This window comes from Liolophura sinensis, chromosome 11, assembly GCF_032854445.1.
Source record: "Liolophura sinensis isolate JHLJ2023 chromosome 11, CUHK_Ljap_v2, whole genome shotgun sequence".
In the NCBI taxonomy this organism is placed as follows: Eukaryota; Metazoa; Mollusca; class Polyplacophora; order Chitonida; family Chitonidae; genus Liolophura; species Liolophura sinensis.
The window spans coordinates 15820775-15838358 of record NC_088305.1 but is presented as its reverse complement, the minus strand read 5'-3'; the positions used below and the strand labels follow the sequence as shown (position 1 = coordinate 15838358).

The 17584-nt window shown below is 39.4% G+C and overlaps 2 protein-coding genes across 3 annotated transcripts in view; one reads left to right on the top strand and one right to left on the bottom strand.

The window, feature by feature from the left end:
* LOC135477575 (leucine-rich repeat flightless-interacting protein 2-like) overlaps nucleotides 1-3622 on the bottom strand; it is a 47448-nt gene extending 43826 nt beyond the window's left edge. For both annotated transcript variants that reach the window (XM_064757722.1, XM_064757723.1), the window contains exon 1: nucleotides 3181-3622. In XM_064757722.1, the coding sequence (XP_064613792.1) occupies nucleotides 3181-3273 (93 nt within the window). In that variant the 5' untranslated portion in view covers nucleotides 3274-3622. The remainder of the gene's footprint in view (nucleotides 1-3180) is intronic.
* Nucleotides 3623-4519: 897 nt separating this feature from the next.
* LOC135477537 (golgin subfamily A member 4-like) overlaps nucleotides 4520-17584 on the top strand; it is a 38474-nt gene continuing 25409 nt past the window's right edge. The window contains exons 1-11 of the mRNA XM_064757678.1: nucleotides 4520-4677; nucleotides 6019-6213; nucleotides 7165-7434; nucleotides 7866-7913; nucleotides 8177-8332; nucleotides 9697-9810; nucleotides 10264-10398; nucleotides 11416-11665; nucleotides 12860-13038; nucleotides 15114-15341; nucleotides 17344-17523. Of these exons, the coding sequence (XP_064613748.1) occupies nucleotides 4603-4677; nucleotides 6019-6213; nucleotides 7165-7434; nucleotides 7866-7913; nucleotides 8177-8332; nucleotides 9697-9810; nucleotides 10264-10398; nucleotides 11416-11665; nucleotides 12860-13038; nucleotides 15114-15341; nucleotides 17344-17523 (1830 nt within the window). The 5' untranslated portion in view covers nucleotides 4520-4602. The remainder of the gene's footprint in view (nucleotides 4678-6018; nucleotides 6214-7164; nucleotides 7435-7865; nucleotides 7914-8176; nucleotides 8333-9696; nucleotides 9811-10263; nucleotides 10399-11415; nucleotides 11666-12859; nucleotides 13039-15113; nucleotides 15342-17343; nucleotides 17524-17584) is intronic.

Sequence of the window (17584 nt, the reverse complement as noted above, 5' to 3'; positions counted from 1 at the left end):
TCAAAAACCACACTCACTGTAAGCTATGTCTTTTAAAGTAGCTTTGTCCTCTATTCTAAACAGGTGTAGTCATACAAAACGATTCGCCATGAATCCATGAAAGTGACTCAAGTCAATGGCATGGAACTATCATGGGCTTATGACTCCCAGTATGTATATAGTATGGTGTTTAAAAGTGTAACATAAGCCGTCTAGCATGCATGTATTATATGTTACACCACACTTGGTTGATTTTGTGTTTATCATTTGCACACTTAGGTTCACAGGCGTCTTTTTTCTAGCCTGAATTCAACTTTTAAGGAAAAATGTGCATCTAGATATGTAAAGCAGGTGCACAGAAAATAATCAACATCTTTAAATTTATCTACATCCTAGTTCATGTAAATAAAAAGGTTCAATGATATATATAATAACAATTATAAACTATCAACAGGATTCAGATTTGTTGGCTGCACAAGTTAATTCTAAAACTGATAAAATGTTTGGAATAATTGCACATGCAGTCACATAAATGGATGCACTGCTCCACAAGTCTGTATTCCCATATTCTTAGCTCAATTACAGACAAATGCGTGTACAAGATAAAATCCACAAGCATATACAAGTAGGAACAATTGTAAGACCTATTTGTGTTCTTATTCTGTAGAAATTCATTTTTCATTCATTCTTCACCGGCCCGGATAGCACAGTTGGTAGAGCGCCCGCTTCGGGACCGGTTGATCCAGGATCAATCCTTGATCGAGTCACACCTAAGACTTTAAAAGAGGAAGTTGTAACTTCCTCGCTTGGCGTTCAGCATGAAGGGGATAGTGCAACGACTGGTTGACCCGTATCAGTATAATGGCTCGGGCGGGGCGGCTTACTTGCCTTCGGTAAGTCGTCTCATTGAAGCAGCACTAAATAAAAGAGCGGTGGAAAGCCATCCTGCAACAAGAGGCACATTACACGTGCATGCACCCTAATGATTCCTTTGTCGTCATATGACTGAAAAATTGTTGAGTACGACGTTAAACCCCAAGCACTCACTCACTCACTCATTCATTCTTCACTATTATTCACTGTGTGCCCTGTCTCTAGTACCAGCAGAATTTAAAAATCAGCTCTCATGACCTTATCGGTGTATTGTGAAGCGTATATCATTGCCAAATGATTTTCTATTTGATCAATATTATAGGTATATCAGAACAGAACTTTATAAATGTTTTAGCTGTCTCATCATTACAAATGGCGTTACGGCTAGTCCACAGAGACCCTAGCCTTTCTAAGTCTGGCAGAGGTCCCTAAATCTATCTTACAATGGCAGTGAAACAGGGTAAAAACACACCCTGCCATTGATTTAAACAAAAATTATTTGGCTGTATATTAACTGCTTGTAAATGAACACGTAGTACTGCAGGGTTAACACTTTTGCAAATCGCTTTAAAGGGATATTTCAACTTTCACAAATAGCTATAAAGGTAATTTCAACTTTCACACACAAGTAATAAGTATAGTGCCATATGTATGTACAGTGCTACATTCACTCAAAATAATAACGCACGATACATTTATCACACATATTATAAACCAAAAACTTGAAATATTGAACACATTACCAAGCCACTAATTTTCAAGCTGGTGCGGGGCACAGTGAGTGAGTGAGCTTTATACTGTACCAATGAGTGAGTTAGTGAGTGATAGAGTGAGTGAGTGCTTGGGGTTTAACAATGATCCTGGTTGTGTGTGAGTGAGTGTGTGCTTGGGGTTTAACATTGTACTTAAAAATTTTTCAGTCATATGACAACGAAGGAATCCTTAGGGTGTATGTAATGTGCCTCCTTGTCACAGGACAGATTTCCACTGCTGTTTTACCTAGTGCTGCCTCACTGAGATGACTCACCGAAGGCAAGTAAGCTGCCCCGCCAGAGCCATTATGCTGATACGGGTCAACCAGTCGTTTCACTATCCCCTTCATGCTGAACACCAAGCGAGGAAGTTACAACCTTTTCTTTTAAAGCCTTAGGTGTGACTCAACCCAAAACTGATCCTGAATCTACCGCTCCCGAAGCCTGCAGAACTCATGCACTACTCAAGGCAAAGTAAGTGGAACATGGTATTGTTCCACTACAGCGTGAGCGATGATGATAACATGAAGAGCTAGGATTAGAGTCGAAACTTGACACTCGGCTGTGATCTTTTATACGAGGATAGGCAAAGATCACAGCCGAGGAGTCTTCCAGGTTAAAATATTGGTATTTAAGAACAGCCTAGCGTGTAGAAACTCCAAAAATCCGTGCAAAAATGAACCAATACATGCATTTACAAGGCAAAACTCTGATAAATTATATTCACCATTCAAGACATTCTCTGTTCCTCCGCTAATTTTTTGCACATTCTGTAGCCTTTACGACCAGTAAATTCAATATTATTCACAGTGGTGACTTACGCTCACATGTCATGTTGACATCATGATCTAATAAATCGGCTCATTGCTGCCTGCACATTCGTGGTTGACCTTTTACGTCACTATGTTTTGATCAGCTGGCTGTCAGTTTTGATAGAGAGAAAGCCATGTTACTATGGAGGCACGAATTTGCAATTGACTGAAGGCTATGGAGTAGAATCACAGATCCCAGAGTTTGTGAGAACTGTCAAAAAGTTTGCAGTAAAAAAAAAAAAAGGGGGGGGGGGGTGGTATGTTCGGCATGCATTCCATTCTAAATCTCACAGAAAGGTCAACCGTTGCTGCTCATGCAGGCCTCACTGACACAGATTTTAAAAACAATGCAGCCCCCGGTAGCCTGCTAAATATGAGCCTATTTAAGATTTAAGACATACAGGAGAATGGTGATGGAAAGGCAAGCAGCGACTGTGGCAAAATGTGCGTAAATATTTCAGCTTTCAGAATTGCCGTACTTTATGTGTATTCAGGACGAATCTATCGCGCATACATCAGAATTCAATGAGGAGGTAGCTCTTTGTAATCATTATAGCGGAATCGAGTTCACATAGCTCTCGGGTTAGGATGGTCAGCAAGAAGTCACTGGCAGATACTTAACATAAAGAGCCAAATCACTTGTTTACAAATCGTTTAACAGGTTTGAATATCAAACTGTGACATTAATTATCATGACCTATATGACTGAAGCTGAGTCTGCAACATCGTATGTTTTGCTCTAGTCTAAGTTAAGAAAACTATACCTCTTTGGCAATCTGGTTCAAGGCTTGATCTTCTGCCGTGTGCGTCCTCGCCGTCTGCCGGCGACGTCCCGCACGCTCTGTAGCACTACTCATTTTCACAGTTTAATGATTCCTGTGTCAATAAAACAAAGACGTAGATTCTAGACGATCTATTGTTGTTGTTGTAAATTACAGCAGTGCACAAAAAGTCAGCTAGTCAGGCGAAAGAACTGAAAGGCGGGCACTCCTCTAAAAATGTCCCCCGTCAAGTCCTGTCGAAAAATTTCTGTTCCTACAGTCCGAGAAACCCAACGGGAAAAAGAATCGTCGGTTATCCATCGTCATTACGAAAGAAAACTGTCCGCACACAGCTTGTCATATCGACCGGCAGTTGTTTTGTCTTTCATTTTTGCAGTTTCGGTCACACTTCCTCAAAATATATTTCGCCACCATGTTGAATACCCGGATGTAGAGCACACGACCTTTGCCCTTTCGTCAGGTTATGTTCAAAAATGAAACTTAAATATTATCAGGAAGACATCAACATTCATGAAACAGTTGTCGCGTGTATCTATACCACAGTGCAATAATCCAGCAAACACGTACCACAGTGAAATCATATAGATAGTTAAGTCTGGCATAACGAAATTAAAGTTTTATGTGCTGGAAGCATTAAATTTTACATCAAACCTTATTTTCTTCAAACATTCTTTTACGCGCTGTATAATTACATGGTCTATAATTTCATGGAAATGTTCACATCAGCTAATGCCCTGCTATATGAACAATAGCACACAAGGGTAATTAGTGGGTGGACAATCTTGTGAATAACGTTGTACATAGGATTTACCGCAAAAGATTTACATGTAACATTTCGCCCACTTAACTTTCGTACAGTATCCAGTAGGATTTATAATTCTGAAGAAGGTTGTGAAGATGTAGGTGTGGGTTTGAAATCATCCGAATTCTTAAACTTTGTAAGGCGGTAGTAAATATCACTTGAATTTCATACATATATTGCCGAATGTGGGAAGTAACGTCAATTAAAATGTCAGGTTTACGTTCATGCAAATAAAAAAATGAACAGTTGCGAGTATTTCTTGTTTCTGAACCATGCAGTCAATTAACTGAAATATCCTTCTGAGGTTTTGATTGAATCAAACTGCATGCAGACTATTTGTTCTGCACACACGTGTTTGATTGCTTTCGTGTCGCAGAAAGGTGTAGCATTTCGGGAAAAACTGTCTGTTATATAAACTCCTCACAGTGCTTGTTCTGCCATGAAGATGGAGGTGCGCATGTGTGGAAACGTGTCAAGCACGCGCAGTGACGTGCAAATTGTCAAAATGGATACGTGAAAGTGACATCGAGTGAAACTTGAGTGATTTCTGGCATGTTGATGCGTTTTCTGACTGTATGGCCGCTCTAAGTATCTAACTGAAAATGTTTAAAAATTTACGAAAGAAGATAGAGCAAGGGGTCGCTCAGTCCCCGCTGCGAGGTGCCATTAAAACGACTGTAAGTCCATGTTTTGGGTTAATTCCGTGTTGTTGTTGTTGTATTTGACCGGTGTTAGCAAGGTGTGACAGATGTCTTGGTTGATTTTGTTTTGTCATTAACTTCATCGGTCCTTGTGAATTGTTCCGTTAGGAGCAGGCATAAATTAAGGAAGTATATCCACTGTTGCCATCGATCAGGGCTGCAGAATACGAAAGGTGTGCACTTCGCTACTTGCACTTCCGGATACATTGAGGTTTATTTTGCTGCCTATTGTTTATCTTTGAACGCCGGTTTAGATGTTTTTTGACAAAAGCAATTTGACTTTATTTCCTCTTCCACATGGTCAAACAGCAACATAAACTTTACCTCATAGTTATTTTTCAGGAAAACAGTCAGATTGCAAAAAGCTCTATGCCTCCAGTCCCTTATTTTTTTGTCTGACTTGAGTGGGCATGCTGTCAGAGCACTGAGCTTCACTATATCTGATGGTTCACTGAACAGTGATGGTTCAGATTAGCCACTGATCAATCAGTATTCAGTCTGCATCATTATAAGTGATTAATATTGCTCCAGTTTTCATGCATTCTACAAGCGATGGACTCAGTGGCCATGTGCTTAGCATGTTAACGCAGCACTCTAGGCCTTGAAGATCTCACCAATGCAATCACTGTGTGTTCAAGTCTAGCTCATGCTGGCTTCTTCTCTTTTTGTACATAGGATGGTCTGCCAGGCCCAGGCACTTGTGGATGATCATGGGTTTACCCCAGGCTCTGCCCGTTTTCCTCCCCCCATCTTGTTAGCCACTGTCGTAAGACTGAAAAAGTGATATACTCTCGAGCACTCCAATGAAATAAATAAATAAATGCAAATTGTAGAAAGAATATCTTTAGGCATTGTATTCGTTGTAAATCACTGCATCTCATTTTGCTGGAATAAAATGATTTGACATGATGCTGCAGAGGCATTCTCAAAATGAGAACAGCATCCATCAGACTTCAGTGCTGGAGTTACCTTCCAGTTGAGCCATAAGAAAGACAGAGAGGCTGTTCTAAGCAGCTTCATAGAAATGCCTTATAGTCGTAAAAAAATTCCCGTCATGAATTGTCATAAAAAAAGTCATGAATTTTGGAAATTTTAAAGGAAGTTCTGAAAAGTCATGGAATTTTGTTTCTGAATGTCAGCATATATAATTTTGTGTTCTATTCTACTTGTAAAGGAATCCCATTATCAAGAAGGTTCATAAGTGCTCATTATATGTACAATCTGTGAGTCAATAAGGCAGCTGAAATGTAGTTTAGTTAAATAAATAGTTTAGTTTTTTGTTTTATTTTACTGAAATAATATGTTATGCTTTTTCAGTCTGATGATAAAGCAGAAGGTGATGACATGCCCAAAAACCCAGCGGATGGGTCTGAGTCAGATCAGCAACCTGATGGAACGACTTCTCTCATTGGACACGGTAGTCCAGCTGAGGTGGAGCCATCCAGTCAGACTGCTGTTGACAGCTCACCACATGGTCCTCAAGTTGGGCAGTTGGTGGACATTCCATTGTTTGTAAGTAATATTAAAGGCATCAAGAGTAATGTGGTATTTAAACATATTTACATTTTAGTAGATTTGTCATACTTATCCAGGTTGACATTTTTAACAGCCATTGGAGAAGGTGGTGTAATGCAAGTAACCAAGTCCTAGTAATATATAACCTGGACAAATAAGTTTTACAACTTTTGGTGTTTTCAGAAATGTGTGGTAGCTATTATGTGTCACAGTGAAATTTTGATACCACACACATCAATATGCTTTTTCAGCGAGTTGAAAGCTGCATATACCTCAAGAGATTTGAAGTTTTGGGTTGCCTTTTTCACAGTGCACTAGAACAATATTTATAATTTAACATGGGAGTGGTATAATAGCTCACTGACTTAATTGTGTTCAGTCCCACTGCAAGTAAATTCTCATGCTCACATGATACATTGTAGACAGTAAGCAGCCGATAGGTCTCAGAGGAACATACGTGTAGTCTTGCCTTCTTTGAAGACTACTTTCTTCCATCAATGTGGCATGCTTATCTATATTTTACACATAGAAAATTTTGTCAATGACGTTCCACAGGTCAGTGGTTTAGCATATTGTAGCCTGTAATACTAGAAGTTCTACAGTATAGCAAATTATGCAGTATGAAACAAGACTCTAAGGTGTAAATAACATCGTGGATCTTTTATATAGATAATAAATCATGGATCTTTTGTATAGATAATAAATCTGAATAATACCTGGCAAAGATTTTCAACACATTCAATCAGTTAAGTGTAACTTTGGATAGAATTTGAAAACATGTCTCATGAAATTTAGAAAACTAAAATGTATAAGGGCATATATGAACTTCAAGGAAATAAGCAAATTACCAGTTCAGATCATATAACCTTCTTCTGGGCCAAAACATGCGTGTTATCAAATCTCTTGAGGAATTATGGTAATTTAATGGAGGACATTCACAATTTTCAGAACCATCCCCTGGAAGACCCCATGTCTCCCTCCAATGGAACCCCACAGCGTACACACTCTCGACAGTCATCCATCAGCTCTGTCACCAGCGAAAGTCCGTTCTTCCCGCCTTTAAACCTTTCCCATCATTCTTATGACTTGCCGTCAGAAGCGGAGAGTGAAATGGAGGAGTCGATTTCCAACCTGGATGGCTACACAAAAGAGGACCTGTACAATGTAATCAAGAGACTGGAAAGGCGCTCCATCAAATATAAGGGACGTTTTAAAGATGTAGGTTATAAAAAGGGTGCTGTTTGTGATTGTGAATAACATTCAGTTGTGACAGTGTAAGAATATACAGCATGTCATGATCTTTCAGAGTTTTTGACTGAGAACAAATGAAGAATCAAAAGTTTTCAGGTTTGCATGCATAAGAGAAGGTAAATCTTTAGAAGACCCAGATACCAGCTTTTGATAGGACTGAATGGTATAATTGATGAATGTTTTAATACTGAAAACTATTAAATACACCATTTAATACTCCATTTAATTGGAACTTTTCAACACATCTTCCAAGATTATTATCACCACAGTATAGCCTAAGTGGCATTAAGGCATGATCATTCATTCATTCTGAGATTATTGGCTTTAAAATATGTCAAATTTAAAAATGTAGTTGTCACAATTGTAGGTTTATATGGATATTGTCTTTATTTACCCAGGTTGTTGCAGCCTATAAGGAGCTAAAGCAAGACAAGGAGAAAATAAAGGTTTGTCTGATGTTTGTACATGCAGTTCATTATATATAGAATGTATTGCCCTTGCTTCTTAACACAGAAGACCATAACAAAAATTGGAAGATAAAGGAACCATTCTTTAAAGTTTAAAGATGTTAGGGAACGTGGTCATAAATGTGCCAAAGGCCTGTGGTTTACAAGCATTCCAGTTTTCATGACCCATAGAACTTAGCGCCATTGTTTAAGTAAAAATTTCTTAATGTGTGACGTTAAACAATCAGTAAATTCTGCTTCAGAATACATTAACCCAGTCTCAGGATAAAGCCTTTCGTCGCATCTCTGAACTGAAGGAGCAGGCTAACCTTGACAAATTGGCCAAGAGAGATCTGGAGGACAACTATAGGCTGATGTTAGAGGAGAAGGATGAGCTTGTCAGGGTCTTACAGACACAGGTAGTTATAAATAATCACCAGGAAAGTCTGGTACAAAGCGATTGTCTCCGTGGCTCAGTCGGTTAGTGCGCTAGCGCAGCATAATGATCCAGGAGTCTCTCACCAATGCGGTCGCTGTGAGTTCAAGTCCAACTCATGCTGGCTCCCTCTCCGGCCGTACGTGGGAAGGTCTGACAGCAACCTGCGGGTGGTCGTGGGTTTCCCCCGGGCTGTGCCCAGTTCCCACCCACCATTATGCTGGCCGCCGTGGTATAAGTGAAATATTCTTGAGTACGCCGTAAAACACCAATCAAATAAATAAATAAATACAAAGCGATCGTAGGCTAAGGTGATTGCTGCTAACTGCTGACACATGTTATAAACATCGCTTTGTGCTGGAGACCCCTGCCTGTTAAAGTGTATTTGTCGTTTGTTTTGTTTGTGGTATGAATAGAAATTGGGGCATTGAACAGGCCAGGCGAAGCCATGCAGTGTCACCATGCCTACACTGTATATACATGTATACAATGTCTAGGGCTAACAGCCAGCCGACATCAAATCTTGTGCTGCAGTGTAAGTGAACAGAGATCTCGACCAACATAAATTTACAAGCCATGGAAGACATGTCATTCAGCATACAATTAAATTAGTTTGAGCCAAAACTCTTACAACCATTTAATAAGGCAGTTTGGCAATGACAGCTCAGAACATTCCTATCCAGTCATTCAGGGAAAAGTTGGTTGGATGGCTTTTTCAGTCTTGTTGTAATATTACACCACATGGAAATTTCAAGAAGCTAACGCACGAAATCATCTCACTCTTTTTGGAATACTAAAACTGATCTCTGAATGTAGTGAAATATCGATGAATGAATGCTTTGTTTGCTTGAACTAAGAAAATCTCAGTGAAAAACAAAATGGTGCAGACTGATCAGTTTAAAACGCTTGGGTTTGTCACCATAGCGCTCACTGTTCACTGGGCTCCGGGTGTATCCGGACTATTCGACACGCTCCAAGCAAAATCACCTTTTTGACATGTACCCTGTATCTTTACAAGGCGATATATATATATATATATATTTGGTGAGCCATCACTAAAAAAAATCCAAAAATGAAATATAAATAAAACTGAAAATCCACCTATTTATTTTCTCAGATCTTGAGGTATTTATGAATTAACTGCTTTTTCAAGGCTTTCCGATGATACAAATATATGTCTTCAGCAGAAAAATTCCGTGTCAGTCCATATTTTCAACTGATCAGATCATTTTTAAGTTTTGCTCTTTTTTTGTACTATCCAGTAACATTTAAAAATGTTTTGTTTTGCCCGTTAAACAACAGTTAAAATGATATGCCCTAATAAGGGTATGTTTCTTTTGTTTTCAGGTCAGACTGTTAAAAGAGGGAAAAGAGATTCCAGATGAGATTTCCACTAAGGGTAACCATGGTGATGGGGACTCTGGGGGTGGTGATGGGTCCCTGGCTGCCCTAACAGATAAGGTAGGATGCAGTTACCCTGAAGTTATGGCCCATTGGCCAAGATTGTCGTAACACCATCTGGATGTTGTCTATGGGAAGATAACTCAGTGGTATAGGCAACTTTGTCATAAGGCATCACAGAGTATTGTTTCCACTTACATTATAGCAAATTTGGGGGCCACCGTGACCAAGGTGGTTAGAGCGCCAGGTCCAGTTCAAGTCTAGTTCATGCTGGCTTCCTCTCAGGACTTACGTGGGAAGGTCTGCCATCAACCCATTGTCATATGTTATGTTCAGGCTCTGCCTGGTTTCCTCTGTGAAAAATAAATAAAATGATAGCAAATTTGCCCTAAAATGAAAAATTACTGTTCCATTCATTTCTGTAGTGTTAGCATAAATACTGAATCTCTAAAATCATTGTTTACCAGCTACTTATAAATCATAAAATTAATGTTGACCCCCATTGTGCTTCAGGTGAAACGACAAGAGGCTCTTCTGAACCGCTGTAAAGAGTCTATCAAAAGCCACAAAGAGAAAATAGCCCAGCTCTCTTCAGAGAAAGCCTTGCTACAGAAACAATTAGAGGAGAAAGGTGTAGAGAAAGTCCAGGTAAGCTATTCCAGTCATGTTGGTGGCAGTAAGTGATAGGCAGTGCTCACTTGCATGAAGTCTTATATTATGCTTGCTACAGATGTCTTGTCATTCAACAATGTGACATACAAGGGTGTCACATGTGTGAAATATCTCCACATATTTGCCAAAGGTTGGTGGATTAGTCCAGGCTCCATTATTTCCTCCTCCTACAAAGATGGCAGGTTATTAAGTCCCAAGTAAATTTAATTTAAACCCTTCCCTCATCATAATGGGTAAATCTGCAGTAGGATATTATAAGTTGTGACATTGTGTTGTGTGGGTATTTCGTCATTGATTAATATTTTCATGACCCTGAAGGGACGTGTAAATATTGATCTTTGAGAGGAAATATCAGTCTATATACCCACGCAACGTGCTGGTATAACCAACTGATCACAGTGAAGTGTATATCAGACAATTTTTCTTAAAGTAATAACATCAGTTCAGCCAACGGTTGCTGTGTTTTCATGGACGCTTTGACTGACATCACAGCACACACAATGAGATGAAGAGCATGAAAATACTTGCCTTAGGTGAACTGCTAATTAGTCATTTTCAATTCAGTTTACATGGTGTCGTACATTGTTACAAGGGTGTTGTACATTTTGAGTCGTACATTGTTGACCTGTGCTGCTATCTGCCAGCATGTGCATCCCTGACTCCGTAGATATGTAGGCGAGCGTTGCCTTCAGCTGGCACGCTCTTCATTACTCCGTAGGTGTGCAGAAAAAATATCCTCGCCTGTTTGACGCAAACGGTACCTTATGTAAGGTGGATTTACCAATCACAGGCCTAGAATTTTTTCTGAATTGTGGTTTATGTAGGTTATGTAAGTACATATACAATGACTTGGTGAACACTTTTGCGACCATGTTACATTGACAAAAGATTGTTCATTGTAGTGAAGTGGGTAAAAATGAGGGAAGTGTGTATGTGTAAACAGTGTGTTGTGAAATGTTATCCACACATATGATTGATCTGGTGTCCATTTAGGATGGCGCTCCATCATCACCCAGCCTTGACGAGGATAATGCTAAGCTGAGGCGGCAGATAAAACAAGCGAGGGCTGTGATTGAGGACTTGGAGGCAGACAAACAGCTGGCAGTGGCAGAGGCAAAACAGCAGATGCACGAGGCAATTGAGGCAAAGGACCAGGAGGTGATCAGTTTGCGAAGTAACCTACAGAGTGTGACAGAGGAGAAGCAACAGCTGGAGGAGAAAGTGGAGAAGCTGGAGAAGTCAGGTCAGAGTTTGGACCCTGTTCTGGGTGGGTGGGCATGGGGGATGGGGGGTGGTGGGATTACAAGGATCCACGTATAATGTATGCCAAGAAGCATTAGTATGTAGTGTACATATGAACAGAGTTTGGTATACATTCATTTGACAGTGAGAAGCTCTTGAGCATGGCGTTTAAATAAATAAATGAATTCAGATGTCACTCCTGTAATGACATTTCAGTGTGATACATTTATAGCTTGTATCAAAAAGTCTTGATCAAGGATTAACTTGCAGCTTGAAGATCTGCAGATTGACCCATTTTAACCCCTTTATTCTGGAGCATTCATTTCTGCCAAGGTATCTCACTGTCTCAACTAATTAATCAATGAAACCACGGTGACCAGCCTTCTACCTTTCCATAACTGGTTCAGTGGTCTAATGGTTAGAATGTCTGCCTCGAAGTCAGGAGATCTGGGATCAAACCTGGGTCGGATTGTACCATTGACTTCAAAAATGGTACTCGCTGCTGCCTCGCTTGGTGCTCAGCACGGAGAGATTAGAGCAAGGAAACCAGATTGGTTGGCCCGGTGTCAGTATACTCTGACTGGGTGGGATGTTATGTCTGATGTCTCTCTGCATGATACTGCATTCACGGCAGCACTTTAGCAGCATGGGCTCGTCTTGCCACAAGAAGACATAGTATATAATGACTCATCATCGTCATATTACTGAAAAGTTGTTTTTGTATGATGTAAAATCCCAAGCAAGCATACACACATACATACTTGTTCACCTGTTGTTTAGGATGGACTGTTGGGAAATATGACTTATTAATACAAATATAAGACAAGATCAAGGCAGTTGTGATCTCACATTTTCAAACATATTAACACTTTGTTTCAGAAGTTCCACAATGATGTGTACATACATCTATGTATTGTAGAATGCTGTTACATACATTCTACGAATCACAATGTCTTGAGCGGTCGCTGTGAGTTGAAGTCCAGCTCATGCTGGCTTCCTCTCCGGCGGTACGTGGGAAAGTCTGCAACCTGCGGATGGCCATGGCTGTGCCCAGTTTCCTCCCACCATTATGCTGGCCGTCGTTGTATAAGTGAAATAATATTGAGTACGGCGAAAAACACCAATCAAATAAATAAATAAAAAAACAATATCTTGGGACTTCACCATAAATATGAGACTAATTTTTTCTCACCAGGTCAGGAGCATTTACAAAAGTCCAGAGACATCATTAAGAGTCTGAAAGACGAAAAAGCACAGGTGGTCACAGAAATGGAAGCGAAACTGAAAGTGGCAGAGGAAAGGCTCGAGCAAGAGAAGGAGAGCCTTGTTCAGGAGTTGGCCAGGGGCAAAACAGCAGCTGTTACACTGTTACAGGTACAAACTCCAAACAGGGCCAGTCATTTCCTTTCATTTAGATAGTATCCATTGCCTGGCGTTACTGAAACAATTCTTATTGTTTGCCATTGATATTGGCACTCTTGCACACTGTATGCTGTTTCAGGATGAATAAAATGCATTTATGTTTAGGTGTTGAAGTTTGGCTAAAGTGAAAAAACCCCCCTGTGCTTTGATTTCCTATGGAATGTGCTTGATTTCCTATGGAATGTACTTGACTACCTATGGAATGTACTTGATTTCATATGGAATGTACTTGATTTCCTGTGGAATGCACTTGACTACCTATGGAATGTACTTGACTACCTATGGAATGTACTTGATTTCCTATGGAATGTACTTGATTTCCTATGGAATGTACTTGACTACCTATGGAATGTACTTGATTTCCTATGGAATGTACTTGATTTCCTGTGGAATGTACTTGATTTCCTGCGGAATGTGCTTGATTTCCTATGGAATGTGCTTGATTTCCTGTGGAATGTACTTGACTACCTATGGAATGTACTTGACTACCTATGGAATGTACTTGATTTCCTATGGAATGTACTTGATTTCCTGTGGAATGTACTTGATTTCCTGTGGAATGTGCTTGATTTCCTATGGAATGTACTTGATTTCCTATGGAATGTACTTGACTACCTATGGAATGTACTTGATTTCCTATGGAATGTACTTGACTACCTATGGAATGTACTTGATTTCCTATGGAATGTACTTGACTACCTATGGAATGTACTTGATTTCCTATGGAATGTACTTGATTTCCTATGGAATGTACTTGACTACCTATGGAATGTACTTGATTTCCTATGGAATGTGCTTGATTTCCTATGGAATGTACTTGATTTCCTGCGGAATGTACTTGATTTCCTGTGGAATGTACTTGATTTCCTATGGAATGTACTTGATTTCCTATGGAATGTGCTTGATTTCCTATGGAATGTGCTTGATTTCCTATGGAATGTACTTGATTTCCTGCGGAATGTACTTGATTTCCTGTGGAATGTACTTGATTTCCTATGGAATGTACTTGACTACCTATGGAATGTACTTGACTACCTATGGAATGTACTTGATTTCCTATGGAATGTACTTGACTACCTATGGAATGTACTTGATTTCCTGTGGAATGTACTTGATTTCCTATGGAATGTACTTGACTACCTATGGAATGTACTTGATTTCCTGTGGAATGTACTTGATTTCCTATGGAATGTACTTGATTTCCTATGGAATGTACTTGACTACCTATGGAATGTACTTGACTACCTACTTGACTACCTATGGAATGTACTTGACTACCTATGGGATGTACTTGATTTCCTATGGAATGTGCTTGATTTCCTATGGAATGTACTTGACTACCTATGGAATGTACTTGATTTCATATGGAATGTACTTGATTTCCTATGGAATGTACTGGATAACCTATGGAATGTACTTGACTACCTATGGAATGTACTTGACTACCTATGGAATGTACTTGATTTCCTATGGAATGTACTTGATTTCCTGTGGAATGTACTTGACTACCTATGGAATGTACTTGATTTCCTATGGAATGTACTTGATTTCCTATGGAATGTACTTGATTTCCTGTGGAATGTACTTGATAACCAATGGAATGTACTTGACTACCTATGGAATGTACTTGATTTCCTGTGGAATGTGCTTGATTTCCTATACCCATAAACAGGTCCTCACTGGCTCAGATGGTAAAAGCAGTGCCTCAGTGTGACTATCAGACCCTTGGGAATGGTTTTGAATACTCAAATCTAGCTCTCACTGTTTTGACTGAGTCAGAAGGATCGTGAGGTACCTGCTGAAAGTCAGCTGTTTACTTCTCACAGTCTGGTTTCTTCCTGCCATAAAGCTGCCTGCCATCATGTGTGAAACATTCTTGAGCACAGCATTAACTACAAATCAGTCAAATCAATCAATCCATGGCAATAACCAATGGTTTCTAAGGGAAATGTATGTTTGAGTACAAAGTACAACACAAATCAAATTATAAATATATCTAAAATTGAACCTTGCAATGTTGTTTACAGCAGGAAAGTGAGAAGCGTCTGCAGGAAGTGACATCACTGAAAGAGGCCGCTGTACAGGAGCAACAGAACCACTGGCAGGAGAAGCTAAAACAGCTGGAGAGTGATCACCAGGAGAGGATAACTCTTCTGGAGACGCAATATCAGGAGAAGATAACTCAGTTAGAGGCAAAGCATCAGGAGAAGATAGTTCAGTTAGAGGAACAACATCAGGAGAGCCTGGCCATGAAGGTCAGTTAATATTATTTTTGTGTCAGTTTTCCCCAGAGGAGTGTGGAGAGGTGTGGGGGGTGTAAAAATGAAGTAAGCATTAGTGGAAAGACTATGATTGAAAACTGTATGCGAATACTGTAAATGCCTTTTTATTCGCGTGGTACTAACAATCGCGGATTTCGCAGCAATTGCATTTCCACGAAAATAAGTGCCATTGAATATAAAACCCATGTAAGTAATTTATTAATGTAGCATGTGTTACAGTTATAAATTCGTTAACAAGCACTACAGTTCTAATACTTTTTCAAACACGTTAATTAGAAATACCTAATTAGAATGTATTCCGGCTTTCACAAATCGAGCTTAATTGATTGTCAGTTGATCTTGCTTTCTTTTAAGAAGACTTAGCTATGTCTATGTATTGCCACATTGCGACCTTGTTGTTGATTTATTGCGGTTAGACACATACAAAGCGATAATTTGTACTGGGCATGTGTACGGGATACGATATACATCCGATGAGAGAGGCTGTTTTTTGATCAACTGTACTTACCTTCCACTCAGATCACCTATCCGACGTGCGCGATACATCACTCGGGGGTTTCCACTCTTCAAACTTCCTTTTCGTAATGATGATTTCTGAGAAATTTACTCAAATCGGTCACAGTTCACTCAAAGTTTCACTCACACTGCTGATGCATGAGAATTAAACAGTGGGATTTATTTATATCACATTTAATCCTTCGTCGTCCCCCAGAGTGAGTGACACGAATATTTGCTCACTCAGCAGGTAAGGGTTTCGTTTTATAAAGATTAACAGTCTTCAAAAGATTAAAAGCTTAGGAGGATCAACTTCCTTTGTCTGATCAAGCTACTGTATTGTATAGAATTTTTGTCACATCTTACAGGTACAAACAAGTTTAAATGATAACATTGTTACTTGAATGCTTGAGTTGTTTTATTACTTGACGTGTCCGTATTTTTGTTTATCAGTTGTCCACAATTCTGCTAAGATCCACGAAAGTTGTTTCCCGTGAATATGTCTTCTAACCAAATCAGCGAAAGTTCATACCCGCGAGTAAAAAAGGCATTTACAGTATATTGTTACTTTTTCCGATCATAAGATAGAAAGTTAATGTCAGATTTATGCACATTGCCTGAGCACAATGCAGAGAAATTTTATTCAGGACTGAAAGTAAAGGTGGAGATAGGGCTGTGTGACATCGCCAGAGACATCCATTATCAATATGGTCCATAAAGCCTACTATACACCCAAAACATTTGACGGCACTTACTGAAAAACACCCCCCCCCCTCCCCCCACCCCCCAAAAATGAACGAAAGTATTTTAAGTGGTGTTTCTACTGTTACCTTCTTCATTTTGCAGTTTCTTTCCCTTTAATTATCAGCCTTGCCTGCTAGAGACCTGAAACAGTTCACATGAAAAACTTCAAAATGACACGAATGATTTTCTATCTAAATGCTCCACCTATAGTCAGAAGGATTGATTTTTTGTGTGCCAGGAACTCATGGGGAGTACTGACATGTATGATGTCTTTGACATGGTGTTTTAGTGAGACAGTAATAGAAATATGACTTATTAACACAGAAAAGCTCAAAGGAGCTGTTCTGAGTATAGTACAATCAGCTTCACTGAAGTTAAATTCGAAAGTTACAAAAGAAGTTACAAAGCTGGAGGAAAAAAAATGTATTTTTAGATTTAAAACTGTGCCATTCTTGAGGGAAAAACTGTACTACATGTATGACCACACGAATAAAAGTATTTGTATTAAAAGCAGAATGAACCTTTCTTCAGTGTCAGACAAGGGTATGAATTAAAGTGAACCTGAAAAATCATCTAATATAGTGTTGGCTGGTAAAACCTGAAATAAAATTGGTGTCATCAAACTGCAAAGAGATATCAGGTACATTTCTCTAATGAGTGTTTCTATCTTTTCAATAAGCACCAGAAATGCTTCACTGTGCTATCAGTAAACATCCTGCAATGTGCATTTTTCCAGGACAAGGAGCGAGAACATGCCCTTGAGGTGAAGGAAGGAGAAATTCAGAAGCGCTTAGAGGAGAAGGAGAATGATATGTTATTGGCGGTGGAGGAGCGTGACCTTCAGAAAATGGCAGCCCTGTCACAGCAGGACTCCGCTAAGGATGAACTTCTGCAAAAGATTGACTCTCTTAACACTGTGAGTCCTTGAATGGAGACTTTGTGGAATTCCTCACTATCACTATTAATAATAATAAGAT